This window comes from Rhinatrema bivittatum, chromosome 11 (genome assembly GCF_901001135.1).
Source record: "Rhinatrema bivittatum chromosome 11, aRhiBiv1.1, whole genome shotgun sequence".
NCBI classification, from domain to species: domain Eukaryota; kingdom Metazoa; phylum Chordata; class Amphibia; order Gymnophiona; family Rhinatrematidae; genus Rhinatrema; species Rhinatrema bivittatum.
In genome coordinates this window covers 73,386,752-73,414,089 of record NC_042625.1, presented here as the reverse complement: position 1 = coordinate 73,414,089, position 27,338 = coordinate 73,386,752, and the positions used below count along the sequence as shown (strand labels likewise).

General features: G+C 47.8%; 1 protein-coding gene across 1 annotated transcript in view; it reads left to right on the top strand.

Annotated features, from left to right (window-relative positions):
* Positions 1-934: 934 nt before the first annotated feature.
* The window catches only part of MAP3K10 (mitogen-activated protein kinase kinase kinase 10), a 38,854-nt gene continuing 12,450 nt past the window's right edge, over positions 935-27,338 (top strand). The window contains 7 exon segments of the mRNA XM_029571066.1: positions 935-1,617; positions 4,274-4,895; positions 4,897-5,044; positions 15,894-16,074; positions 17,746-17,894; positions 21,166-21,341; positions 21,985-22,225. Coding sequence (XP_029426926.1) covers positions 4,275-4,895; positions 4,897-5,044; positions 15,894-16,074; positions 17,746-17,894; positions 21,166-21,341; positions 21,985-22,225 — 1,516 coding nt within the window. The 5' untranslated portion in view covers positions 935-1,617; position 4,274.

Genomic DNA, 27,338 nt, shown 5'->3' with positions numbered 1-27,338 from the left:
CTACAATAGTGAACACGCTATACTGCTAGCATGGTATTGTAGTCTTTCCTTGCAGATCAGCATTACCACCAGCTACCGCTAGAGAGCGCTCTTTGCAGCCCTCAAAAGCCCAGACACCTGATGCGGACTGGCAGGTATGCCTTGTGCCTCACATCTGGCCGGACCAAGATGAAACCTTGGGTTGGATTCAGTTTCTCTGAACAAGGGCAGCATTGTCTGCCTCGCTGGTAGATCTCCAGGATCATCCCTCCGCCTTCGCGCCTCATCCACCTCCCCCCCTCAAAAAAAAACATCTCCAGTGCTTTGTTACTCTCCTTCCCCCTAGAGCCCAGAAACGTTAAGCACAATGCAACTGCGAAGGTCGCCGAGTCAGTCATTTCGCCTTTGGACTACATTTCCCGGCGGGCAAAGCGGAAACAGGTGACACTACCTACTTAGCAAATACTGGAGAGATCTGAGGCTGAAACAGAAACACAATGATCTGCGTCTCGTCCAGTCATATCCCCAAAAAATACGTGCGCATGTATTGAACCCATGCTAACTGACACAAAAAGGGTTTGAAGTCAGATCCCATAATGAGTAGGATAAAATCTTGCCAATTTTAACGGAGGCAGTGAGGAGCGCATGTGGTGAGAATGAATATTAAAATAACTCGTTTGTAATTGGCAGAAACATGGATCATATAACGAAAGCCCCTGGCCGACTCTTGCTTCAAATGTTTGCATTAAATAAACGACAATAATACCTCTGTTACTAGGGCAATGCCTTCTAATACTCGCACAGGTTCCCTCCATACCTTGCTAGCGCAATAATGAGCTGCAGTAGTTTAAAACCGAAGGCAGCAAAATTTGAGTTTAATTATAGGAGCAAACGCCAGAGCTGGGAGGAGATTAAAAGCTATCTGGGAGGGGGCGGGGGTGGACTACAACTCCCATCATGCCCCGGGACGTCTTGGAACAGCTGACAGCCGATGGGAACCTGCATAGGCGGCATTAGGATAAGGGAAAGAAGGGGGGAGAAAAAAAAGCCACAATTCACAAGGATCCGGTGTTGGGCCGGGTTGGATCCCTTTCTCGGGTGCTGGAAGCCCCTGAGGGGAAGAAGTTAGCGCTAGAGGTGGCTGAAAGCAAGCGCTGCAGCCGGTGGGGGAGGGAGAGGAGGTGGAGGAGAGGGGTAGGGAGGCAGGAAGATGGTGGCACCGGGGACAGCATCTCCCCAGCCGGGGAAGGGAGATCGGTAACCGAGGACGAGCTGCTGGGGATTGGTGGCCGGGAGATGCCGGCGGCGGGGCACTGCAGCCGGACGCCTCCTCCTCCTCCGGACGGGTAAGAGGACGAGGTAGAAGCCGGGGCGGCTGCGGATCTCGGAGAGGCGATGGTAGTGCTGCTCTTGGCGTTTCCGTGCGTGCTAGGGTAAGAGAGGGGAGTGCGCGCTGGGCTATGGTCGGGGGGGCTTTTGCTGCGGGATTGCTCTTGAAGCCGGAAAGAGGTTGGGGGGAGGGTCCGATGAGCTGCGTTGCCTCCATGCGCGACCCCCGGAGGGTCCTGGGGAGCGAGGAGACGGGGGCATCCTGCCGTGGCTCCCCTGCACCGTATTGAGGAGGAAGCGGGGGCACAGGTGAGAGAAGGCGGGCACCGGATCGGGGGCTGCTGCTCCATTTTAATCCGCCTCGTGGAGGTCTGGGGGTGAAGTGAAGCGATGCACGTCCCTGTTTACTGCTGCACAATAAGCAAACTGCTCGCTCAGCCATCTCTGGCCACCCTAAACCGTGCATCTCTGTGTGAGCAGGTGGACTGCAGTCACTTCATGTTTTGGGGGGCCGCTGATGCCTCCCCTCCCAAATTGCAGGTGCCTTTCCTTTAGATTAGAAGCAAGTCCTGCTGAATGAAGCAGTGGATCAAGCGGCTAAACCTTTGTCCCCTAAAATGAATGCATTGACAGGATGAATACAAACTGACTGCAAAGGGCTTTCCTGCAAGGCAGCTGTCAGCAGTGGCGGCAGGATGTCCCCTTAAGCTGTTTATATGTGGGTTTTCCAAAAATATTTATTTATTTAAAGGAATAATGCCCCCTTTCTTCCAAAGCATCCGCAGTGACACTCCAAGCTGCTGTGAACCAGGACTGAGCTGGATTCCCTGGCACCAGGCTGAATTTACAGATAAAGAGGCATAGTTCAAAAAATCTGCCTATCTGGGGTGTTTATCTACTGGCCCATAACACAGCACACAGCTGAACTATTCTGTACAAGTTTTTTCTCTTTAATTGAATATTAACTGGCCCTGCAAAATATGATTTTTAAAGCTCAGACTGAGAAGCTATTTCAATACAGAAACACTAAATTCTGTTATTTGAATGTCTTGAACATATTCCTTTTGATGTGCTGAAGATGTAGGGGTGGGGACTGAGCTTGGGGATAAGACTTTAAAAAAAAAAAAAAAGTACCATTTCTGATGAGATTGTACAAAAAGTATTGCAGGAGCTTGGCTAAGGGTTTGAGTGAATTGTTTTAAAAATGCTTAAGGCTGGACTGGTTTTCTGCTTCTGAAAGGCTCCTTGCATGTTTCAGGTAACTCTATCTAGGCCTCTTTTCTACCAGTGTACAGCCATTTTTTTATTTTTTTTTTGGTAATGTGATGTGGCTGCTGTCTTAGTGCACTTGGATAAGTAGAAATAGAAAGCAGATCTGACCCTTGGCCAAGTGGCACCCTGGCCAGGATTCTCTTCTAAAGATGCAAGGGGAGGAGGGGAATTCTCGGAAGATGGAGACACCCCCCCCCCCCCCCCCAATCTTTCTCTACCTTGATCAAAAGGTGCCTGCTCTGTCTGTGCCAGCTTCTGTCAGAAGCAATGCTCAGGTGAGCTGCGGTGCCATCTTGGACAGAGGGATGCCTAGATAAGAGGCAACCCTCATGCCGTTGAGCATCCCTCATGCCGTTGAGCATGGCAATGCCCCTTCCCTTGAGCCTGGTGGTTAATGCAAAGGAAGAGGTTTCCCAAAGATACAAGTCAGTCGCAGGTTGCAGTACAGTAGAGGGGGTGTTATGGGAAGAGGCAGAGGAGATGATGCTGAGTGGACTGACAGCAGGATTGTGTCTGGTGAAGAAACCCGTGTTCCTGTCGAGTCCTCATTTAGCCCAGCTAGTTGGAAAGCAGACGGGTAGCTTTGTGACTAATTTTTGAAAAAGAAGCCACCCAGGGTTGTTTTTTTCTCTCCTCGGAAGTGAGCCTAGTGTTAAAGCAAGCACAGTAAAAGTGTCCGCATGCTTTGCGCCTGTTATGTGTGTGGGGGAAGGGTTTAGATCAGTGGTCTCCAACCCTGTCCTGGGGGCCCACCAGCCAGTCGGGTTTTCAGGACATCCGCAATGAATAGGCATGAGAGAAAATTTGCATGCACTGCCTCCATAACATGCAAATTTTCTCTCATGCCTATTCATTGCGGATATCCTGAAAACCCGACTGGCTGGGGGCCCCCCAGGACAGGGTTGGGGACTACTGGTTTAGATAGCGCGCGTATGTTTTTGCGCCCTTGACTTCACCACACCTCCAGGAGCGCCCCTTTTAAACCCCACTCAAAGGGTGGGCACTGTGGGGACCCTTCAGCTGGGTAGAAGCTGATGATTTTCGGACAAGCCGCTTTATCTGCCTATGTTGATCAAGAATCAACCCCCCTCTGGAAGCATCCGATGGTTTATTTTCTTGGCCGTTCCTGTTCAGAAGTACCTTAATGCAGTGAGATGCTGGGAGAAAAATGCCCTTCCTCTTACCTCGCTCTTCTTTGTGACCTTCTGACCTCTTTCTCTGATATAGCATCTCCCGTCCCAGTTTTTTTTCCCAGGATGATATAGTGGAGGAGCATGAATGGCATCCCTTGTGGTGAATGTCTTTTCCATGTGGATAACTCGTGGGGGGAGGGAGGGTCCTATGTTGTGCACTGGCACTGCTTGCAGCCTGGTATCTCGAAGGGGTTTCCGTCGGTGCTGTCCTATCCAGGAACAGGAGACAATTGAAAGCAAGTCAAATATCTATTGTTAGTGTGATTCCTTTTTATTGCAACTTTTTTTTGTTGTTGTTGTTGAATGTTATTGCAACTTAACAAGTAAAGAAAGCTAAAAAAAAAAAAATTAAATATTTTAAGTGTGCCAGGTTTTTTTTTTTGGGGGGGGGTTGTTTATTTTTTTTTAATAAAAATGAACTAATGGAGAAAAAAAATGCCTCTCTTCCTGTTCCCCATCCTCCTCCCCTCCCTCCCCCCCCCCCCCCAACTAAACCTTAGAATGGATGAACTTCAAAAACCAGCCAGACTGGCAGATGAAGATTCGAGGCAGGAGGATGAGAATCAAGTGTGGAAGTTCCATGCCTCCGGTACTCCAGAGTTCAGCCACTATGGCCAGGGGGTCGTGAATCCCTTCTGGACGGCCGTCTTCGACTACGAGGCGACAGCGGACGAGGAGCTGACCCTGAGGCGAGGGGACCTGGTGCACGTGCTGTCCAAGGACGCAAAGGTCTCCGGCGATGAGGGCTGGTGGACCGGCAGGATCGGGGACAAGGTGGGCATCTTTCCCAGCAACTACGTGGTCAGCAAGCTGAAGTACGCCAAGCTGCCCGGAACCTTGAAGGAGTGCCCGCCGCCCTTGGAGATCGAGTTCCAGGAGCTGCTGCTGGAGGAGATCATTGGCGCCGGCGGCTTTGGCAAGGTGTACAGGGGCACCTGGAGGGGGGATGAGGTGGCCGTGAAGGCAGCGAGGCAGGACCTGGACGAAGACATCAGCGTGACCGTGGAGAGCGTCAGGCAGGAAGCCAAGCTCTTCTGCATGCTGCAGCACAGCAACATCATTGCACTGAGGGGGGTGTGCCTGAAGCCCCCCCACCTCTGCCTGGTGATGGAGTATGCCCGCGGGGGGGGCGCTGAATCGAGCCCTGGCAGGCAGGAAGGTGCTGCCACATGTGCTGGTGAACTGGGCCGTGCAGATAGCTCGAGGGATGAACTACCTCCACAATGAAGCCATTGTGCCCATCATCCACCGGGATCTGAAGTCAATTAACAGTGAGTAGACATCGAGCTTTGCTGCTTTTTATTTTCCTTTTCTAAGTGTCCTGTGGAGAAGGGTTTCACATACTGTCTTTTTGTTCTTGAAAAACTGACAGCCCTCTGTTCCACATTCACCTGGCAGTAATATAGGGGGTCACTTATGGCTGCAGAGGGAGGCTAGAATAAAAGGCTTGGCTACCTAGGAAGGACTGGGAGGATGGACACGAATGTACGTCTAGGCTCTGTATCCCTGCACCCATCCCCTGAGCCCGCCAGTCCTAGAGGTGACAGGCTCTGTATCCCTGCACCCATCCCCTGAGCCCGCCAGTCCTAGAGGTGACAGGATCTGTATCCCTGCACCCATCCCCTGAGCCCGCCAGTCCTAGAGGTGACAGGCTCTGTATCCCTGCTCCCATCCCCTGAGCCCTCCAGTCCTAGAGGTGACAGGCTCTGTATCCCTGCCCCCATCCCCTGATCCCTCCAGCCCTAGAGGTGACAGGCTCTGTAACCCTGCACCCATCCCCTGAGCCCTCCAGCCCTAGAGGTGACAGGCTCTGTATCCCTGCACCCATCCCCTGAGCCCTCCAGTCCTAGAGGTGACAGGCTCTGTAACCCTGCACCCATCCCCTGAGCCCTCCAGCCCTAGAGGTGACAGGCTCTGTATCCCTGCACCCATCCCCTGAGCCCTCCAGCCCTAGAGGTGACAGGCTCTGTAACCCTGCACCCATCCCCTGAGCCCTCCAGCCCTAGAGGTGACAGGCTCTGTATCCCTGCACCCATCCCCTGAGCCCTCCAGTCCTAGAGGTGACAGGCTCTGTAACCCTGTAGTCCCAGAGGTGACAGGTTCTCTATCCCTATGCTTGTCCCTTGAATCACTCAGAACTCCATCCTTAAGTTGCATGGGGACGTACAATGCTAAGCAATCAGCCTACTGCCTCCATAACTTTCCAGCTTCTGGGGTCCTTCACCTTTGTCATTAAAGTTTGTCCCCTCCATGCTTTATTTCTGTGTGTCTTGCAATGACCAGGTTAGTATAGGGCGCTGGACTTTCTCTGTGCTGTTTACCACTTGCGGAAAGACACATGGGGATGGGTTGCATGTTGTGGCTTTGCCTGCTGCACACACCCTTTCTCAAATGCTGTGCTGTGTAGAAGGGGCGGAAGGGAATGAGACTGGGGGTACCGCTTCCCCTCCTGTGGAGTCTCACCTCGAGGAAACGTCATGTAGGCCTTTCATGCCCCATGGCCCATAACCTGAGTCTTGCAGAGCGTTGTTTGGCCCTCATTCTGAGTCCCACAGAGAACTTATGTTGCTCTTTCTCTGTGTCCCATGGATTCTTGCGCAGCCTCGTCTTGAGTCCCGCGGAGCCTTGCGTGGCCATTCCCTGGAGTCTCACAGAGATCTTGTGCGGCCTCTTATCTCTGTACCCTGGGACCTCATCCCGAGTTGGGCTGCGGCCCTTATGGGGGCTCTCGCGGAGCCTTGCATGGCCCTTCCCTGGAGTCTCACAGAGATCTTGTGCGGCCTCTTCTCTCTGTACCCTGGGACCTCATCCCCAGTTGGGCTGCGGCCCTTATGGGGGCTCTCGCCTTGAGTCTCGCGGAGCCTTGCGTGGCCCTTCCCTGGAGTCTCACAGAGATCTTGTGCGGCCTCTTCTCTCTGTACCCTGGGACCTCATCCCGAGTTGGGCTGCGGCCCTTATGGGGCTCTCGTCTTGAGTCTCGCGGAGCCTTGCGTGGCCCTTCCCTGGAGTCTCACAGAGATCTTGTGCGGCCTCTTTTCTCTGTACCCTGGGACCTCATCCCCAGTTGGGCTGCGGCCCTTATGGGGCTCTCGCCTTGAGTCTCGCGGAGCCTTGCGTGGCCCTTCCCTGGAGTCTCACAGAGATCTTGTGCGGCCTCTTCTCTCTGTACCCTGGGACCTCATCCCCAGTTGGGCTGCGGCCCTTATGGGGCTCTCGCCTTGAGTCTCGCGGAGCCTTGCGTGGCCCTTCCCTGGAGTCTCACAGAGATCTTGTGCGGCCTCTTCTCTCTGTACCCTGGGACCTCATCCCGAGTTGGGCTGCGGCCCTTATGGGGCTCTCGTCTTGAGTCCCGCGGAGCCTTGCGTGGCCCTTCCCTGGAGTCTCACAGAGATCTTGTGCGGCCTCTTCTCTCTGTACCCTGGGACCTCATCCCCAGTTGGGCTGCGGCCCTTATGGGGCTCTTGTCTTGAGTCCCGCGGAGCCTTGCGTGGCCCTTCCCTGGAGTCTCACAGAGATCTTGTGCGGCCTCTTCTCTCTGTACCCTGGGACCTCATCCCCAGTTGGGCTGCGGCCCTTATAGGGGCTCTCGCGGAGCCTTGCGTGGCCCTTCCCTGGAGTCTCACAGAGATCTTGTGCGGCCTCTTCTCTCTGTACCCTGGGACCTCATCCCCAGTTGGGCTGCGGCCCTTATGGGGCTCTCGCCTTGAGTCCCGCGGAGCCTTGCGTGGCCCTTCCCCGGAGTCTCACAGAGATCTTGTGCGGCCTCTTCTCTCTGTACCCTGGGACCTCATCCCCAGTTGGGCTGCGGCCCTTATGGGGGCTCTCGCGGAGCCTTGCGTGGCCCTTCCCTGGAGTCTCACAGAGATCTTGTGCGGCCTCTTCTCTCTGTACCCTGGGACCTCATCCCCAGTTGGGCTGCGGCCCTTATGGGGCTCTCGCCTTGAGTCCCGCGGAGCCTTGCGTGGCCCTTCCCCGGAGTCTCACAGAGATCTTGTGCGGCCTCTTCTCTCTGTACCCTGGGACCTCATCCCCAGTTGGGCTGCGGCCCTTATGGGGCTCTCGCCTTGAGTCCCGCGGAGCCTTGCGTGGCCCTTCACCGGAGTCTCACAGAGATCTTGTGCGGCCTCTTCTCTCTGTACCCTGGGACCTCATCCCCAGTTGGGCTGTGGCCCTTATGGGGCTCTCGTCTTGAGTCCCGCGGAGCCTTGCGAGGCCTGCGGTCCTTATCGTGAATCTTGCGGAGCCCCATTGCCATCCTCCATCCTGAGTGGCATTCCTGTCCCAGGTTTTCCGTTCTCACAGGCCGATGCAGATAGCTCTGCGTTAAAACATTGTGTGCCTGATTTCGACGCACAGTTTTAAAGCTCAGCTTAAAATTATCTCCCAATCAGAAAGAGAATGCTTTGCAAATGGACGGGGAGTTAAAAAAAAAAACCAAACAAATAAAAAAAACACGCATAAACTTTAAAATGTGCGTTCGGCACAGGCCGAACGCACATTTTAACTGAAGAAGGTGGGGATAGGCTTACCTGACAGACCATTATTCAGGTAAGTGGCAGCAGCTGACGTCACCACTTAACTGGATAGATAATCACTTTATCCAGTTAAGCAGTGGCAAACTGTGCCAGATAGCCAAATAAATCGGTACTTATCCGGCTATCTGGCAGCCTCTACGTGCTGCGGTGGATAAGTGCTGGCAACCACCGCCCCCTGCTCGGATAAGTCAGTACTTATTCAGATAAATGCAGCGGCTGCTGACATTAAACCAGAAATTTCCTGACTTTTTGTTTGTTTGTTTTTAGTAGCGCTGGAAACTTAATTCCAGCCCTAGCACAGGAGTTAGGTTTCTGGTGCTAAGAAAGGTGCATTGGCCAAACGCAGTCTCTCTGCATCGGGGAGTATTGCTCCATGCCCTCGTTTGCATGGGATTTCCATGCGAGGGTGCTAAGCAGTGCTCCTGTTTAGGAACACGCATTTTTATGTGCGAAACTCCTTGCTGCATGGGCAGCCCAGAATATGTGCAGGCAGGAAGGTGCGTTTGACTGAATGCATCTTTCTGTATCTTCCTGATGGTGTTGAATGAATCCCCCCTCCGGAGCCCTTGTTTGTTTATTTTTCTGGGACTGTGTAGTCAGTGGTTGAGGTTCAAGGACATCCATTGGCAAAACTTTAAGGATGCTGTGTCCTCTCTGCTTAAGTATAATCTGTATGTGTGTGCCCTAGGAGCGGGGTAGTTGTGTGCATTCTGTGTGGGTACATATACTGTACATCTGTGTATGTGTGCACTAGGAGCGGGTAGTTGTGTGCATTCTGTGTGGTACATATACTGTACATCTGTGTATGGGTGCACTAGGAGCGGGGTAGTTGTGTGCATCATATACTGTTCATCTGTGTATGTGTGCACTAGGAGCGGGTAGTTGTGTGCATTCTGTGTGGTACATATACTGTACATCTGTGTATGGGTGCACTAGGAGCGGGGTAGTTGTGTGCATCATATACTGTTCATCTGTGTATGTGTGCACTAGGAGCGGGTAGGTGTGTGCATTCTGTGTGTGCACATTCTGTACACTATAGATGTTTCTGCATAATGTATTCATATACCTATATGTGTACATTTGGATGTTTCTGCGGAAGAGGGAGTCTTCATCACAACAGGGAGATTCTGTAGGTAAAATTCTGGTCAGAAATTCCTTGTGCAGCCTCCAGCTGTGCCAGAGTAGTTTGGCATGGGATCAAAAGACAAGCAGAATTCTCTTCCTGTCAAACAGCGTCCCCCAGTTGAGTCCAGCCCCTTCTCCTCCACCTCCCCTCCAAGCCACACCTGAAAAAACAATGAAACATTAGCATAGCACTACATGCCCCAAAAATAAATATTTAAAAGGTAGGCTGGCTTGTTATCAAGTGACCTGGAGCAAAACCAGTCCAGCACATTTCTTGTGGATAAAGGTATCTGACAGCACATGGCTAGGCCATGCCTGACTGGCTGGCTGGCGCTAGATGCCTGAGGCTGCAGTGTGTTGGAATCCACTTGCTGTCTGCCTCCGGCTCCTGCTAGGGGAGGGCAGGCACCTTGAAGCTTCTCCACCCCCTCTCACTGGCCTCAGCTTCCTGGAGTTTTGTTGGTGTAAGGTGACAGCATAGAATTACCTGTCTCTCTCTCTCTCACACACACACACACACACACCCTGTGACTCATGGCTCACAGGACAGAGGGTCAACAAAATCCGGCTAGCAGGACTGAGGAGGGAGGCTACTAGCTCTTTCTTTTCAGCTCTCATCAAGACTTTCCAGCTCTCTCCCTGCTCCCGGGCTGGCCAGGGGCTCAGCAGTAGTACCGTGCACTGCCTTGGGTCCATTCTTGCATCTGGACTTCGCGCCTGGCCCGTCGGCTGGGGCTGGGGATTCAGCAGTAACCCCCCCCTGGGGGGAGGGAGTCGCGGTCTCCTCTTATAGTGACAGACTCAGGGCCCAGACTGCAGCGTTCCAGAGTGGGTCTGACCCTCCCTCAGGAATACCCCCCAAGGCCTGGGAGGGTCAGGTCCATTTGAGCTGGAAGCCCATAGGAGCAGAAGGAAAATGCCATTCCCCCCTCCTCCCAAAACAGAAGCCAATTTCCTTGTTGTTTAACCAGGAAACCACCGTTTCTCATCCCCATGGTCCAGCCCTGGATTAACCATTAAGCAAAATAAGCCTGTGCATAGGGCACCAAGAGCCTGAGGCACCACAGAGTGCTGAAAGCTTGCATTTTTTTTCTGTTGCCCCATAGTTATAAGTAAATAATTTGCTTATATTGCTTACTGCTATTTGGTGTTAAATAAAATGTTTTAAAAAGTTTATATTTAATATAGTTGTAGGGTCTGAGCTGGGGGTTGCCCTGGAAGAAAACTGACTTTTTAATCTCTTATTTTACCTTCAGCACTTATTGAGTCTTCATCTCTTGTCAGTTAAGCAATGGGAGGGCCGAGGGGGCACCGTTGTTGGGCTGCGCCTAGGGCATCAGCTGGCCTTAATCCGGCCCTGCCCTGGTCAGAAGGTTTCCCCGACTTCCAGGCGCACTTCACTGGAGATTAAGCCTGCAGAACTGAGTTCCTTTTAGTCTTATTCTGAGCTCTCCTTTCTTCCTGTTCTCCCCCCCCCCACCCCCAAATATATTTTAGTCCTCATGTATTCACACTCGGATATGCCCCATTTGAGTGCAATTCTGGGCTGCTGCAGAGATGCTAACCTTCAGTGTGGCTCCTTATTGATCTCTGAAGGCATCGGTTATTCATTTTTTATAATGCGCTGCCCACATCCTCCTGCCTCAGTGCTGTCCTTCCAGGAGGACAGAAACCGTTCCTGCTCTGTGTTCAGCAGTGCAGCTGGGAGATGAGTCACACCTGGGCACTGCTCAGCTATCTGGTGCATCGAGCACATTGCAGGATGGTATTTGTATGGGAGGGTGGAGAAAAGGGGGTCTTATATATGGTCACAGGGATTGGGGAAGGAGAGGAGAGGAAGGGGGAGAGAGGACAGGGTATGAGGGGAGAAGAAGGAGGAGGAGGGAAGAGGATGGGGAGGATCTGGGATTGGAGAGGAGGTTCTAGGATCTTGAGGAGAAGAGAGAGGGAGGTTGGTTCTGGGATCAGGGTTGAAAGGGCAGAGATGGAGATTGAGGGGAAAAAGATTCAGAATGAGGAGTGAGGGAGATGCTCCTGTCCTCCTCTCCCTCACATCCCCACCTGCTCTCCCTTCCTTCCTCCCCATCCTTGGTCCTCTCTCACACTCCCCTCCCTCCGCCCCCAGCCTCTCCAGCCTGTCTCTCGCCTCTTTCCCCTCCAATCTGAACAGACAAGGTGGTGCTTCAAGCCACATCCACTTCCACTGTCGCTGGGGCTTGACTCTTGCTTTGAACTGCCTGGCATTACAGGCCCCTCGCAGTTTAAAATGCGACACTCTGCTGGTCAGTGATAGAGGAGGGGGGTGGGACTTGAGGCTGTCTAGGTCAGCGCTGGGATATCAGGGAGGGGTGCCACATGCCTACGTAGCTCTTGGTTCCTACAAGCCCAAGGGGACTTGCCAATTCCACGTTAAGGACCAGATTTTGTGGTCCCTGTCACAGGCTCATGGGAAACCAGGGCCTTGACTGTAGTGTGGTGTTCCTGTAGTGACTCCCTGGATGGAATACACTAAGGTGCGGTTTTCCTATGGTAATGCTCTGGATTGGACACTCTCTCTCTAGTGTGGTATTTCTGGATTTACAAAATAACGTGGTAAGTGATGGCAGATTGATTCATGTTGTCCGTTTTTGTCTAGAGCAGGGGTCCCAAATTCCAGTTCTCAAGGGCTGCAAACTGGTTGACTTTTAATTCTGTCCCTAATGAATATGCATGAGATTGATTTGCATACAATTGAGGCAGTGTGCATGCAAATCAATCTCATGCATATTCATTAGGGGTATCTTGTAAACCCGACTGATTTGTGGCTCCTGGAAGACTGAAGTTTGAATTATCTCACTCATTCACTCACTCACTCACTCTAGATCCCTGCTGTCTGGTTCTCCCCCACTTTTTTTTTGGTTGAATGTAGAAATTCCAGTACTTGAACTCCCACCTGCTCTCCGCTCCACGTGTTTTTTGCCCAACCCTCTTCCTACCAGTGTCCTCTCAATCTGGCCATGCTTGTCCAGACTACCCCAGCACTGGCCTTCGCTGGTCATCTTCCTCTTAGATTCCAAGAGGACCAGCACTCCGGTCCTCTTCCATGTCTTGCCACCAAAGTTTAGTAAAAGACTGCAACATTTGTCAGGCTGGTATTGTTTTCTTTAACAGCGGTCACTCCGTGCAGGTTACCCTCGCCCTCTTGGAAGTCTCTTGGAGCTGTACCTCTGCTCTTAGGATTGTAATCCTGGTTCTTGCTGCAGGTTACTCCAGCCTCCTCATAAACCCAATGCAGTCCTACTCCTGCTGTTGGGATTATAATCTAGCAAGAACTGGTTCTACCTCTACTCAAGTTTTATGTGATTTGAGCAAACACTCCGGGCCCCGTCCTTCATTCCTTCTGCTTGTTACCCCACCTGTCTTTACCCCGGTTTCTGTCCCAGGCATTTTTAAAGTTTGTCATGTTTCTCATTGCTACCACCTCTGCCGGTAATCTATTCCAGAAATCTATCAACCTGTCGATAAGGAAGGGATCCTCTCATGTCTCCCTGCAACTTCATATCCTCACCCCTTGTCCTTGAATTTCCTTTCTGTACTCTGTTGAAGCTCACTAAATATTTGAAAGTTTCTCTCATGTTCCCCTAGCCCTTCTTTCTTCCACCTTGTACATTTTGAATGTCTTAGGCCATTCTTTTGAAGGATTTGGGTTGCAGGCCCTGTATTGTTTGGTAGCTCCTTTTTTGAACAGTTTCCGCACTCTCAATGTCCTTATGAAGGTGCAGCCTCCAGAACTGAACATGGTACTCAAGGTGGGGTGTGGCATCCCTAGGAGCGCATTCTGGATTTGGCCCGCGGTAGTGCGGTATTCCTAAGGGAGCACTATGAATTTGGCCCGCGGTAGTGCGGTATTCCTAAGGGAGCACTATGGATTTGGCCCGCGGTAGTGCGGTATTCCTAAGGGAGCACTATGGATTTGGCCCGCGGTAGTGCGGTATTTCTAAGGGAGCACTATGGATTTGGCCCGCGGTAGTGCGGTATTCCTAAGGGAGCACTATGGATTTGGCCCGCGGTAGTGCGGTATTTCTAAGGGAGCACTATGGATTTGGCCCGCGGTAGTGCGGTATTCCTAAGGGAGCACTATGGATTTGGCCCACGGTAGTGCGGTACTTCTAAGGGAGCACTACGGATTTGGCCCGCGGTAGTGCGGTACTTCTAAGGGAGCACTACGGATTTGGCCCGCGGTAGTGCGGTACTTCTAAGGGAGCACTACGGATTTGGCCTGCGGTAGTGCGGTACTTCTAAGGGAGCACTATGGATTTGGCCTGCGGTAGTGCGGTACTTCTAAGGGAGCACTATGGATTTGGCTCGCGGTAGTGTGGTATTCTTAGGGGGATGCTCTGGGTGTGTGACACTTTACTGAAGCATTCACATGGAAATGCTCCGGATTTCACACACCGTAGTGCAGTATTCCCGCTGGGAACGCTCTGGGTCTGTTACAGACATTGCCAGCTGGTCCTGCACTGACTCGGCATGGAAGAAGTTTTGGGAATGACCCCTGCACGTTCTTCCTCTATTCTCCAGCCCCGCCACCCTCGCCTAAAGCTTGTTTCTGAATACCGGAGGAGGCTCATTTCCCTAAGTGTTAATGCTGCAGGGTTTGGCAGCCTGCGGTTCCTCATCTTTGGTTGACAAATCCTGAAATGTTTGTTTACTGCACTGTGTCAGATCCTACGCACTGCAGAATAAATCTGCCCTTAATGCACCCTCCCTTCACCTGCAGTGTGTTGCAAGCCAGCCCCAGCTTCCCAGAAGTCATTTATTATCCCAGTACGCTCGTATTTGTTTTACACATTAAAGTTTAACTCCATTTATGCTTGTCCCATAGGGCTGCCCTCGGTCTCTGTGTCATTTGGACAGGCCGAGCCAGTCCTGGGTGTTGCCCTCCTGCTGCAACCATGAAGTTATAGTCCCTGCCTTCCCTTCAGAAACTGGAACTACAATTCCATAGACGTTCTTTTATGAAATATTTTTATATCCCACATACAATAGATAAACTATGCTAAGCTGTCCATGCTGTAATCTAGCTTTACCTTTATCGGTGTGATGCCTGCATGTGTCCTGATGATGATCAGGAGAGCAGCACCCTCTAAATTACTCAGTCTCGTAATGGTGGGAGCGTCTGAACAGCTTTAAATACTCACTTCAGGTATAAATTGATGGAACAGAAAAAAGAGATTTTGATGAGTTTGTTTCAACTGCCAACTGAATAATCAACAAATACCAGATTTATTGATCTGGTTGCTCTGCGTTTTACAATGCGTGACAAACAGCAGCTGGAACTGCTGTTTTTCCCTGCAGCCCTTTCATATTGTTGAAACATGCTGCAAGTTTCCTTGCTTTTATTTACCTTTTACTTGTTCTGAGAAATATGTTCACTCTGCGAGCCGAGTCCCCCTTATCATTCAGCAGTGGCGTTGTATCAGCACCCTGAGCAGCTCCCATTCCATTTACAAGTCATCAATTACAAATAAAACACGTTTATTTTCTACTATTTTGTGGATTCTCTCTCTCTCTTTATAGATATATATAGATATACACATAACATCCGAGAAGCAGATTAATTAAAATGTAACTTTAATGCGAAAATTGCTCCATGTTTCTACTGGAATTTCAGCACTGCAAAACTGGAAAAATGTGTGTGATTTTGTAATAGTGCATGTGTGTTGCAGAAAGAGAAAACTTTTCAATATTTTCTTAGGATTAGGTAGAAACATTTTGCATACCTGCTGCCTCCCACCGTCCATAGGATTCCCTGGTTTCTGTGAAGTTACACATTTTTCCAACACTTAAAGCAGAGTTTAAGTTCATAGTGACCTAGAGCTTGCTTCACTAATCTACTAATTCTGTTTCAAGACTTGGAAACTGTAGACTGGAAACCATTGGATGCATTTAGATTACATCCACGGCAAGGAAACTAAAACTATGGTCTCAGTTGCTGCAGAGCCAACTTAACTAATGAAGGCTAGACTGTATAGGGCATTCTGTATAGGGAATGTTTGTGCTTGAGGATTGAAGACATCCCAGCTGTTCTCTACTAGGTGTACGTAAGCAGCGAAAAATCTCTTCTTCCATGTGTCCAATTTGTTCTGCTTATTTTCTAGACTCCAGTAGAGCTCTTTCTAGAGCAGGGGTGCCCAAACCTGTTATGTGGGATCCCCCAGCCAGTCAGCTCTTCAAGATATCCACAATGAATATATATGAGATACATTTGTGTGAAGTGGAAGCAGTGCATGCAAATCTACCTCATGCTTATTCATTGAGGATATCCTGACAATCTGACTGGCTGAGGTCCCCTAGGACAAGTTTGGAAATCACCGCTCTAGAAAGCACAAAGGGAAGAGAAGGAAGAGAACTCCTTAGCCGACCTGCAGCAGTTAAACAGCAACTTTCACCGAGGTCTTCCCAATGTTTCTTCTTCCAGTTCTCATCCTTGAGAAGATAGAGAATGATGACCTCTCCAGCAAGACTCTGAAGATTACCGATTTTGGCCTGGCGAGAGAGTGGCACAAGACAACCAAAATGAGTGCAGCGGGCACCTATGCTTGGATGGCGCCAGAAGTCATCAAACTGTCTCTCTTCTCCAAGAGCAGTGACATCTGGAGGTAAAAGGAAGGTAGAGCTGCTAGTGGAGGTGATAGGAGTTTGGTGTGGTATTTGAAGATGGGGGGGGGGGGTATCGTTATTGGGGGGGATGCTTTCGATTATGTTGCCTGTGATGTTGGCCTTGATGTCAGTGGTGGTGGTGATATTAATCCCTGGCCCCCTCCCCCCTCCCTTTCCCCTCCTGACCAATACCAGCCCCCCTCTCCACCCGTTGTACATAGTAAATTATGTCAGAACATATTTAATCTTAAGAGTTATTATGTAATGCAAATTTCTCTTTATATTTTGTTTCTTGATTAATCTGTTAAAATATACCATGTTTTAATGTACCATGTCTCCAAAAGGCTTGCCTTCGGAAAACTCGTTGTATGTAAACCGGTTTGATATTTCAAATCGAATATCGGTATAGAAAAATAAATAAAGAAATACTGATTGTGGTACCTATAGTGGTGATTCTCTAGTTGAGCTGATGGTCCTGATGTTGGCAATGCTGATGCTAGTGCTGTTGGAAATAGTATTTTTATTATAATTATTGTTGTTAGTGCTGATGTTTATGGAATCTATGTTGGTATTGGTGGATTACTGCTGGTTCTGATGTTGAAATTGCTGGTGGTGTTGGCCTCTGTTGTTAGTGATGGTGCTCTTGCTGCTAAGTATAATAGTGATAAGTGTGTTAGTGATGCTGTGCATGGTGCTGATGTAGATGGTAGTATTGTCAGATGCTATTGCTGACTTGTTGAGTATAGTGATGCCATTCATGTCGCTGATGCTGGTGGTGATATAGATGTTGATGGTAGTACTGTTTGAAGTGGAGTGTTTGGGCATCTCTGATGGTATGTTTGATTTTGCTGGTGCTGGCACACAACTGTGAGGATGGTAATGTTGACAATGCTGATGTGTGAGTTGTTACTACTGCTGCTTACATTGGTAATGGTGGCACTATTGGTGGCATTGGTGTTTTCAAGTAATTGCACTCCTATTGATGGTTTTGAAGTAGTGATTGGTGTTATTGTTGACTGAATAGTGCTACTGGTTTTGGTAGTAATAATACTGATGATCTCTAATGATGCTGTTGATGGTGTTGAATCAGGTTTTGATATTGATATGCTGGCTGGTTTGATGGTGCTGCTGATGTTTTTGGTGAAAGTAGTGTGATGTTAACAGTGCAGATATTGGCATTGTTTGTGCAGGTCTTTAGGGCAGGTGTTGGTGTTGATGGTGCTGTTGACTTTGGTAACAGAGCTGATGTTGCCATTATTAGTACTGATGATCTCTAGTGATGCTGGTAGTATTGCTGATGGTCTTTTTAATGATGGTTGTAGTGCTAGTATTGATGGTTTCTGTTGATGGCGAAGTTGGTGGTGATGGTAGTAGTAGTGTTGATGGTGGTGGTATTGTGGTTGCAAATGCAATCATTGGTGTTGATGTCTATGATGCTTCTGATTTTGAGCCATGGGAAAAACAATCTGGAAGTGCAATAAATAAAAGGTATTTCTGTTTGCACTGAAGAAAGGGGGCTTGGTATGCATGCTGATTTTCTTAGTAATGGTTAATGGTGCTGGTGTTTTGTCCTGTCATCACCTTGATGGTAGATATGCCAGTGCAATAATGCATTCTGGTCTAACTGAATGTGAATTTAGTTTTGAGTTGGCTTATATGTTGTGTTGCAGCTTTGGTGTCCTCTTGTGGGAGTTACTAACCGGAGAAGTGCCATATCGAGAGATTGATGCCCTAGCCATAGCCTATGGGGTTGCAATGAATAAATTAACTCTTCCCATCCCATCCACCTGCCCCGAATCTTTTGCCAGAATCTTAGAAGGTAAGAAATGGATTTCGAAATTCTTTCCTGACCCAAAGGAATGAAACTGTGGTGCTACACTACAAATGCAGAGATTGTCCTCCTTCTGGAAGCAAGACTGTTCTAAACCTTATTTTGGAGATTGAAACTGCACAAATATTATTTTATTCTATTTTCAGCAGAAGTTTCCAGACTCATTCATTAGCATATTATCAAGTGCTATTGCTGGAGACAGGGGCCAGAGACTCCCTAACCCCCAGAAAAGGGTTAATAACAACCACGCAGTCCATTAAAAAGAAAGCCAGAACCAACCCACATTTAACGATTTGTGCCAGCAATTAAACTTGAATGACTGTAGTTTTCTATTGACTCTATATCTGGGCATTGTTCCCATTGCAGTTACTCTTACATACTTAAAAAAAAAAATCCAGCCATTAAAGGATGGTTCATACCAAGCCTCCTGTCCAGAAGATGTTCTCGTCCTGCATCGAGGATGTGTTTCCTGAGACGTATGCCCAAGAGGGTTGGGTAGGACGCAGATAGCTGGGTGGCTGGTGGCCATGAGAATTGCCTGCTTGATGGGAAAGTAATGGATCTCGCTCATCACCTAGAGAGGATGTGAGAAGGTGCTGGGGAGGAGCCAGCCTTTGTAGTATATGTGGAAACCACTGACATAGAGGGAGGTCCTGGAGGCCCACTTCAGGCTTCTAAAGAGGAGACTGAAATCCAGAGATTCTGGGGTAGCATTTTCAGACATGCTCTCTTTCATATTCGAGACACCAGAAGCAGGATGAGCTCCAGAGTTTTGAGATGATGGTACAGAAAGGAAGGCTTCCTATTCATTAGGAACTGGAGAATATTTTAGGAAAGGGGGAGCCTATTTCAATGTGATGGGCTCAATCAGAATCAAATCTGGCTGGTGGCACTAACAATTACAAAGGAATTAGAGCACTTTTTAAAATGGATCATGTGGGAAAATCCATAGTCGCTCAGGGAGTGCCTGGTTCAGAATTTTTAAAAGGATAGAGTTAACGGAAATTTTAAAGTCTTCTCATTGAGAGGAAGTGGAAAAAGCAGAAACAGCTCAGGCAGATTTAAATGAAGAGCAGGCAGATATGAATGAGTCCAAATTATCTGAATCTGCTGCTAATAATAAGTGAGTTGGGAATAGGAACAAAAAGAATGCATTTAGATTCCATATGCAAATGCAAGAAGTAAAACAAAATTAGGTGAATTTTCAAAGGAATTGCACATGTAAATGTAAAATACTATTATAGCAAATTTCAAAAGCCCATGTAAACGGGTAAAGTGCATTTATACATGTAAAACCCAGTTTTAAGCATATAAATGCTTTTGAAAATCAGGCCCTTAGATTGAAAAGTCAAGTGTATGACACTAAATGAAGATATCACAATTGTGATACCCTGGTTCAAAGTATATTGAAATAACAGAGCACATCGGACTGGTAAGGTGATACTATATGTCTGGGATGGCCAACTTTGAGAGCCACAAATAGGTTGGGTTTTCAGGATATTCACAATGAATATGCATGAGATATAATCGCAAACAGTGCCAAAAAGCAGAATATAAATCAAATAACTGCTTTAGTTCTAATCCCAGTGGATTGCAGGACATCGTGAAAGTGGAGCCAATGGGCAATAGTGCTTGTACTGCAATCAAATCTGAAATAATCGCTGGAGGGAGAATAATAAAACTATAGCCATAGCATTAGTTTTTAAAAGGGAGAGTATGATGAAATTAGAGGAAAACCAAAAGGAACAACTGCAAGGGTTAAAATTTTGGATAAGGTATGGAAATTGTTTAAAAGTAAAATATTGAAAGTCCAGATAAAATGTATTCCACACATTTAAGGAAGGTTGAAAGAAGACCAAACAACTGCCAGTATGGTTAAATGGAGATATAAAACAGGGTAGTAAAGCAAAAAAATCATCTTTAAAATAAAGGAAAGTAGAACCTAACTAGGAAAGAGTATAAGCACTGTTGTAAAATATTAATAAAGCAGGACATGAGAGGATTTGCTGCAGATGTCCAGCATTAAAAGATGACTGTGGGTAAAAGAGGTACTTGGGGAGGATTAGGCCATGGTAGAAAAACTAAATGAATTCTTTGCTTCAGTCTTCACTATAGAGGATGTTGAAGAGATACCCATGCCAAAACCATAGTTTGTAGATGATAACTCTGAACTGAAACAAATCAGTCTGGACCTGAAGAGATGTAGAGCAAATTCACAAATTAATAATAGCAGATCACCAGGACCTAGGGGTTAGAGTATCGGGCTGAGAAGCAAGGAAGCCAGGGTTCAAATCTTCTGACATTACTCTTGATCTTAGGCAAGTCACTTCATCTTGCATTGCCTCAAGTTCAAACTTAGATTATGAGCTCTCTGAGGCAGGGCACTGTACTTAAAAAAATAACTTGACGAGTCAGGGTTTGGGAAAGGCAAGTAATTTTAAATCTAGAATGTAACATGGAATTGCAGACCTGCTACTGGTAATCTGTAAACTATCATTTAAAATCTACCACAGTACCCAAGAACTAGAGGGAAGCACATTCAAATCCACAGGTGATCCCAAAAACTGCAGAGCAGTATGATGGACAAAATGGTGGAAAGTATTGTTAAGAACAGAATTGCTGGGCATAAAGATAAACATGGCTTAATTCCCCTAGCATGGATTTCACTGAGGGCAATCGTGAATTCTTTGAAGGTATAAAAATGTCTCTCCTTTGTCCACCTACTATCAATGTAGGATGCAGTTTTCAATACAGCCTGTCCGGATGCAAAGTTCAAGGGTACTTTGCACCCCCTGCCCTGTGTACAAATTTTCAAAGGGACCGTCTGCACGTACTTTCCCTTGGAAACTTATTTGTGGGTATAACTGGCTCATGGACCCTGCAGTTGCTTTTTGTGTGGGCTAAATTCACCTGGGAAATAATCTGTGCCCATAGTAAAACGCAGCGCCCGAATCCTGCTCAGAACAAACCCCTGAGAGAGGCCTCCTCTTAAACCGGCTGTGAAACCAGGTCCATGTTCAGTAAACCGGTGAGTGGACAAGGTAGTCGGATAATTCGCAACGAACATCCAGTGAGACAAGTTTCCCGGTTAAAGTCATCCGAGAAAAATCTACGTGGATAACTTTTTTTTTTTTTTTAAATCTAACCGGCTATATTTTTAATATAGCTGGATAGTGGTACTGGTAAACTGCTTAACCTCTCCCAGTAGAATCCCCGCCTCATGATACACCCATCTGCCCCCTTTTCCCCAATCCTGCAGATTGCTGGAATCCGGAGCCTCACAGCCGGCCTTCCTTCACAACTGTCCTGGAGCAGCTGCTGGCCATCGAGCACTCCTCCATGTTTCGGATGCCGCTGGAATCCTTCCACTCTCTGCAGGAGGACTGGAAGCTGGAGATCCAGCAGATGTTCAGCGACCTGAGGACCAAAGAGAAGGTAACGTGCCTGAGACGCAGCTGACCTCCCAGGATCATGGCATTTAATAACTATAAACTTAGTGCCACCTCCTCGCCAGGACAGTGTTTTGAGAGAGCTCCGGATATGAGGGCTTCACTGCAGATGTCCGGCAGTGTATAAAGATACTGCAGGGACCACAAAGGCCTGAGCGAGTAGCCGTTCTCGCGGCCCTCAATGGGTGTCCCATCCAGATCTTCCTTTCATGATATCCACAGTGAATTATCCAGGAGAGACTTATTTACACTCTGTGGTTGTTTATTGTCCATGCTTAGCCACTCCCATCTTTATGAATTTAAGTAAATTGGGGGATGAGGAGTCTGCTGTAGCTCTGATCATCAGAATCCCCCCCACACACATGCCCAGATGTCATACTGATACATATGAAACATGAATACAGCACGGACGGCTGCATTCATGGAAAGAGCTTTTCAGCAGCAGGGGGGGGTATTGCCATAATAAAAGGTGTACGCTTTTTATTTCAAGAAAAGTGCAAGAATACATCAGGGCAAGAAAGAAAGACCTGGAAGCAGAAGCCGCAGAGCCCAGAAATAGGCAAGTTGACGTCTTGTAGGCTCTCACCGCTGATGGTATCTCTGTCTTTTTTTGCTTTGTGGGGTCTCAGGAGCTCCGGAGCCGGGAGGAGGAGCTGATCCGGGCAGCCCAGGAGCAGAAGAACCAGGAAGAGGTCCTGCGGCGCCGGGAGCAAGAACTGGCTGAGCGGGAGATTGACATCGTGGAGCGGGAGCTGCACATAATCATGTACCAAATGCATCACGAGAAGCCAAAGGTCAAGAAGCGGAAGGGAAACTTCAAAACCACCCGGCTGAAGCTGAAAGACGGGAACCGGATCAGCCTGCCGTCAGGTGGGTCCCTGTCCAGAATGATTGCATCGAGGCTCCGGCTGGTGCTTTACTTGTCATTTTTTTCTTTTTTTTTTATCTATATTGTGCTGGTATTTATCTGTCTAGCTTTTTTCTCATTTATATTTTTCTTTTATTGAATTAAATGTATTCTGTTGTGGCTTGATAGACTGCTAGGTGAAAATGGAACCTTAGTTTTTGGGGGGTTTTTTTTTAACCCCACCAACCCCCTCCCCCCTTCCTTTGTTTTTCGTGCATTCGCTCCCTTAATCTTGCAGCGAGCTTCCTTTCCTGTAAGGATTCTCATTGCTGTAAAGTCATTCCTGGCAAGAATTTCTCTTTTGCCCCCAAAGGTTATTAGAACTATTTTTTTTTTGCTGAGCTTTAGGTAGAAATCCAATATAATTTTGGTTAAATTGCTTAGAAAAGTGCAGTCCTTTTTCTGAGTTGAAAGAAAAACAAATAGAGGTAGACAGGGTAGGGGGCAAGCCAGTGGTGTGGACGGAGCGCCACATGCAGGATTCTCGTGCTGATTGGTGAGAGGTTGGCGTGTGTGCACCCAGTGCAAAGAGCGTCCAGCACTCGGGGAAACGAGTTACCCCTTCAGGAAGCTAGGACGGGTGATCTGGAGGAGCTGAGGCAGGCAGTGAGAGAGAGAAAGGACTCTTTCAGGGACACAGTAGAGCGATCCCACCTCCATTCTGGAGCCTCGAGGTCACGAGGCTGGAGAGTATCATCGATTCGTGGCGGTCCTGCCCACCTGGTTGCTGTGTTATCCTCTCGCACTGAGGATGCAGCTTGAAGGCCATATGTCTAGGAGGGTAGCGAGAGGACTGCCCTTGTAACTGGTGATCCCGGCATTAGGGATGTGGATAGCTGGGTGCCTGGCAGCCATGAGGATTGCTTGGTAACTTAACCTGCGAAGGTAGCAAACCTCCTACATCTCCTAGATAGGATTTTAGAGAGTACTAGGGAGGTTGTCATGGTCCATGTGGGTACCAATGACACAGGAACGGTGCAGGAGGGAGGTTCTGGAGGCTATACTTAGGTTTCTTGGTGGTAGACTAAAATCCAGACCCTCCACAGCTCCCACTTCCATGTGCAGTCCCCCAGAGGCAGGATGAGCTACAGAGTCTCAATGCGTGGATGAGGAGGGCTCTAGATCCATTAAGAACGGGGGGGGTCTTTTTAGGAAGAGGAGAGCCTCTTCTGGTAGGATGGGCTCCACCTTAACCAAAATGGAAGCTGGGTGCTAGCACTAGCAATTAAAAAAAAAAAAAAAAAAAAGTAGATAGAGCAGCTTTTAAACTAAACCATGAGGGGGAAAAAGCAACAGGAGTGCATGGTTCAGAGCAAGGTATCCACAAAGGGGGTACCATTTAAAAAACGGAAGTTAGATTGTCCTGACAATAAAGCTGTGGAAAAAGCTAATTCCAAATTACCCACGTTATTAAAAAAAAAAGACTAAAAAGAATCCATTTAGATGTCTATATGCAAATGCCAGAAGCCTAAAGAATAAGATGGGGGCATTAGAGTGTGTGACACTAGATGAAGATTGACATACTAGGCATCTCGGAGACCTGGCTAAAAATGAGAACCAATGGTACCCAATGATAAGGTACAAAATAGATTGAAGTGCCTGAGCAGATAGAAGAGGTGATGGCATTTATATGCTAAGGATTCCATAGAATTAAACAGGCGGCAGATTCTACAAGAAACGAACGGCACTCTGAAATCTGAGATTGATATTCGATGGGCCAGTGAGTGTGAGTTACCCAGCTAAGCTCCACCGAATGTCCGGGTAACTGCTCCGCTGAAGGTGCTTACTTAAAGTTCCCCGGATAACTTTAGCACAGGTGTTTTTTCCGAGCAGACTAACCTGGCTAATATTAGGTAGGAGGCGCTGAATAGCCGCACTCAGCCCCCCCCAGCATGGATTCTTTTTACCCAGCTGAGTTGTATGTGGGTAATGAGTTACCTGGGGAAATGTTTGGAACCTCCAAGTAACTACAGAAGTTATCCAGATAAAGCCTTTGGATGTCAACCTCTCTATGGGTGGAAATTCCAGGGGGTTTACTATTATGTACCCAACCAAGATAGTGAAAAATAGTGACTTGCTAATAGAGATTAGACTAAGCATGGAAATACAATAATAATGGCAGATTTCAATTAGAAATACAATAATGATGGAAGATTTCAATTTACAGCAGAACAAATCAGCCACATACATGGGTAATATCATCGATGGCACCAAGACAGAAAACCGCTCTCTTTGATCAGGATTCCCAGTGCGCGGATCTCTTCAGTCTTCAGAGCAAGCTAACCTTCAGCTCTACATGGGAGGAGGGTGGTATTGTGTCTTGATGTGAAGCATTTTGTAGGCAGTAATGAGCAGTGAACGTGTTGATAGAAGACCAGGTGGCAACTTTACAGATTTCTTCTATACAACCAGAAGCTAATGTGGCCCTAATCTGATGAGCTTTTGCCTTACTTTGAAGTTGTCCTTATTGATTAGAAAAATAAATGCAATCAGAAATCATATGGTAAGAGTTTGTTTTTGTAACTGAAGAACCCCATTCCGGTCAAAGGAGATATATAGTTGAGGATTTACTGTAAGACTTTGTTCTTTCCAAATAGGACAATAAAGCTCTTCTGCTTCGTCCCAGAAGAGGTTCTTCGTCCCTCTTCTGGGACGAAGAACCCATTTGAGTTTACTAGTGTGCGGTCTTGGAAAAATTGCTGATATTGCAATGGATTGATTCAAGTGAAATCTAGAGACCTCTTTTGGTACAAATTTAGTTTTCAAAATGATTCAGAATTTGAGAATATGGAGAGTATGGGACTATTGCTTGCAAATCGCGTACTTTGTGGGCAGAAGTTACAGCTATCAGAAACAAACCTTCCAAGAATGACATTTTAATTCTGCTGACAGAGCAATTTCATGAGCTGAGTGAGAATTATATTTAGATATCAAAGAGTAGAAGAATCTTTAACTGGAAGATAAAGATGATTAAACCTATAAAATCATGAATGGAGTGGAACAGGTAATTGCAAACTGGTTGTCTACTCTTTCAAAAAAAATAAAAAGACTAGAGGACATTCCATGAAGTTACTAAGTAGCACACACAAAACAAATCGTAGAAAATTTGTTTAATCAAAGCACAATTAACCCTGAAACTCATTGCTAGTGGATGTGGTAAAGGCAGTTAGCATAGCTGGGTTTAAAAAGGGTTTGGGCCAGTTCCTGGAGGAAAAGTCCATAAACTTATTAACCAGGTAGACTGGGGGGAAATGCATTGCTTTTCCCTGAGCATAAGCAACATGGAATTTCTCTGCTATTTGGGATCCTGCCAGGTACTTGTGACCTGAATTGGCTACTGTTCAGAACAGGATACTGGGTTTGATGGGCTCTTGCTCTGACCCAGTACGGCAGTTCTTATGTTCTCAGGCATTTCCTGAATCTAGCAACTGTTTGCAGAGAAATAGGAATTCCTCCTGTTCTGGTGTGTGCTGCCGAACAGGAATTGAATAATTCAGTCAGAAAGGCTTAAAAGATTTAAGCGAGACGGATAGAGGACACGTAAAGAGTTCACGTTTAACCAGGGATTGAATTCTTTTAAAGCATTGAAGATCGCTCTGAACTCTAAATGGTTTATGTGGAGCAGGTTTTTTTTCCCTGTGGAAACAAAGGACCAGATTCATTAAGACTTTCCTCTCATTTTGCGATTTACAATAGATTGAAATTGAGGCTGGAGTAAAAAAAGAAAACCTCTCTGACCGATATGAAGCGTTCAGCCACCACCTGAGATTGGAGCTAGCCACCTTGCCAGACAGTGGCTGCAGATTGTGGTTGCCATTGGGATCATCCCATACGCAGAGGGCGTTGTGTGAACTGCTGCTGTCACGTGGCCCGCCATCTTCATGAAGTTGCCCTTTGAAAATCACACTGGTGCACACAAGGGTGCACCAGTGTGATTTTCATAGGGCAATCTCCACACATGCTTTGTCTTCTCCCAACCTGTTCCCCCCCCCCCCCCCCCTTCTTTTGCGGGTAAAATGAATGTGCACATTCAACAATGTGCGTGCATTTATCCGTGCTGGGATGGGCTGGGCAATAATCAAAACATGATTTTTTTACATGAGTAAATGTGCATTTACCTATATAAAATACTTTAATTGTTGCCTTCAGTGTAAGCAGGATGTTTGATTCCCAAGGCATGGAGAACGGAAATCTATTTAACATTGCATGGATGGGGTTGGATGGTTGGTTGGTTTAGAGAGAGAGAGTCATGGGATTGGTTTGGTCTAGAGTGAGGGAAGGGGTTTCTCGTGCCTGTTTTGTCATATAAGGAGGTCTGTTTTCAGCAGTGTGGTGAGCAGACAATTCATCTGGTCAAAATTAGCAGGATAAATTGTCTCAGATATTCAGTGGAGTGCTGCCAATTAGGCACTGACTATAACTGGGTAATGTGAGAGAGTTCCTGGGTGGGGGGAGCAATTGTTCATTCATAAGGGGGGGGGGTTGGAATAGGGTGGGGCAGGGCTGCCACTGCCACTCTTACACTTTTTTTTTTTTAACAACTTTCACCATTTCAGGGGGTAGAATGGGAATGTGGGAGAGGGTATCTGAGATGCCCAGAGGGTTGTTGCACTGCAGGAGGGGAGGGGCGGCAGAGGGGTTTGTGCAGGCCACACTGGGAGCATGAGGACATGCATTATGGCTCTGGAGATCCCAGGGAATGTTAGTTATACCTCTTGAGGTGCAGCTAACGTTTGATCAACTTACATCCCTTACGAATTGTAAGGCAAGCTGCATTATTTGATTTGTGTACTATCAGGCCGATGCAGTATCGGCATGCGTTAAAGGGGCGCTCATGATTGAGCGCCGATCCACCTCTCCGGGGCGTCCAATGCAAACGGGCGGCTGCGGTAAAAAGGAGGCGCTAGGGGAAACTGCGCGTCCCTAGCGCATCCTCGGCAGCGGGCGCCCGGGAGAGGTGGCTGTCAGCAGGTTAGGAATGCGGACGCTCAGTTTTAGTGTCCGTTTTCCTAACCTGACTGCCGGCATACTTTTTTTTTTTTTGGGGGGGGGGGGGGGGGGGGGGGACATTTCAAA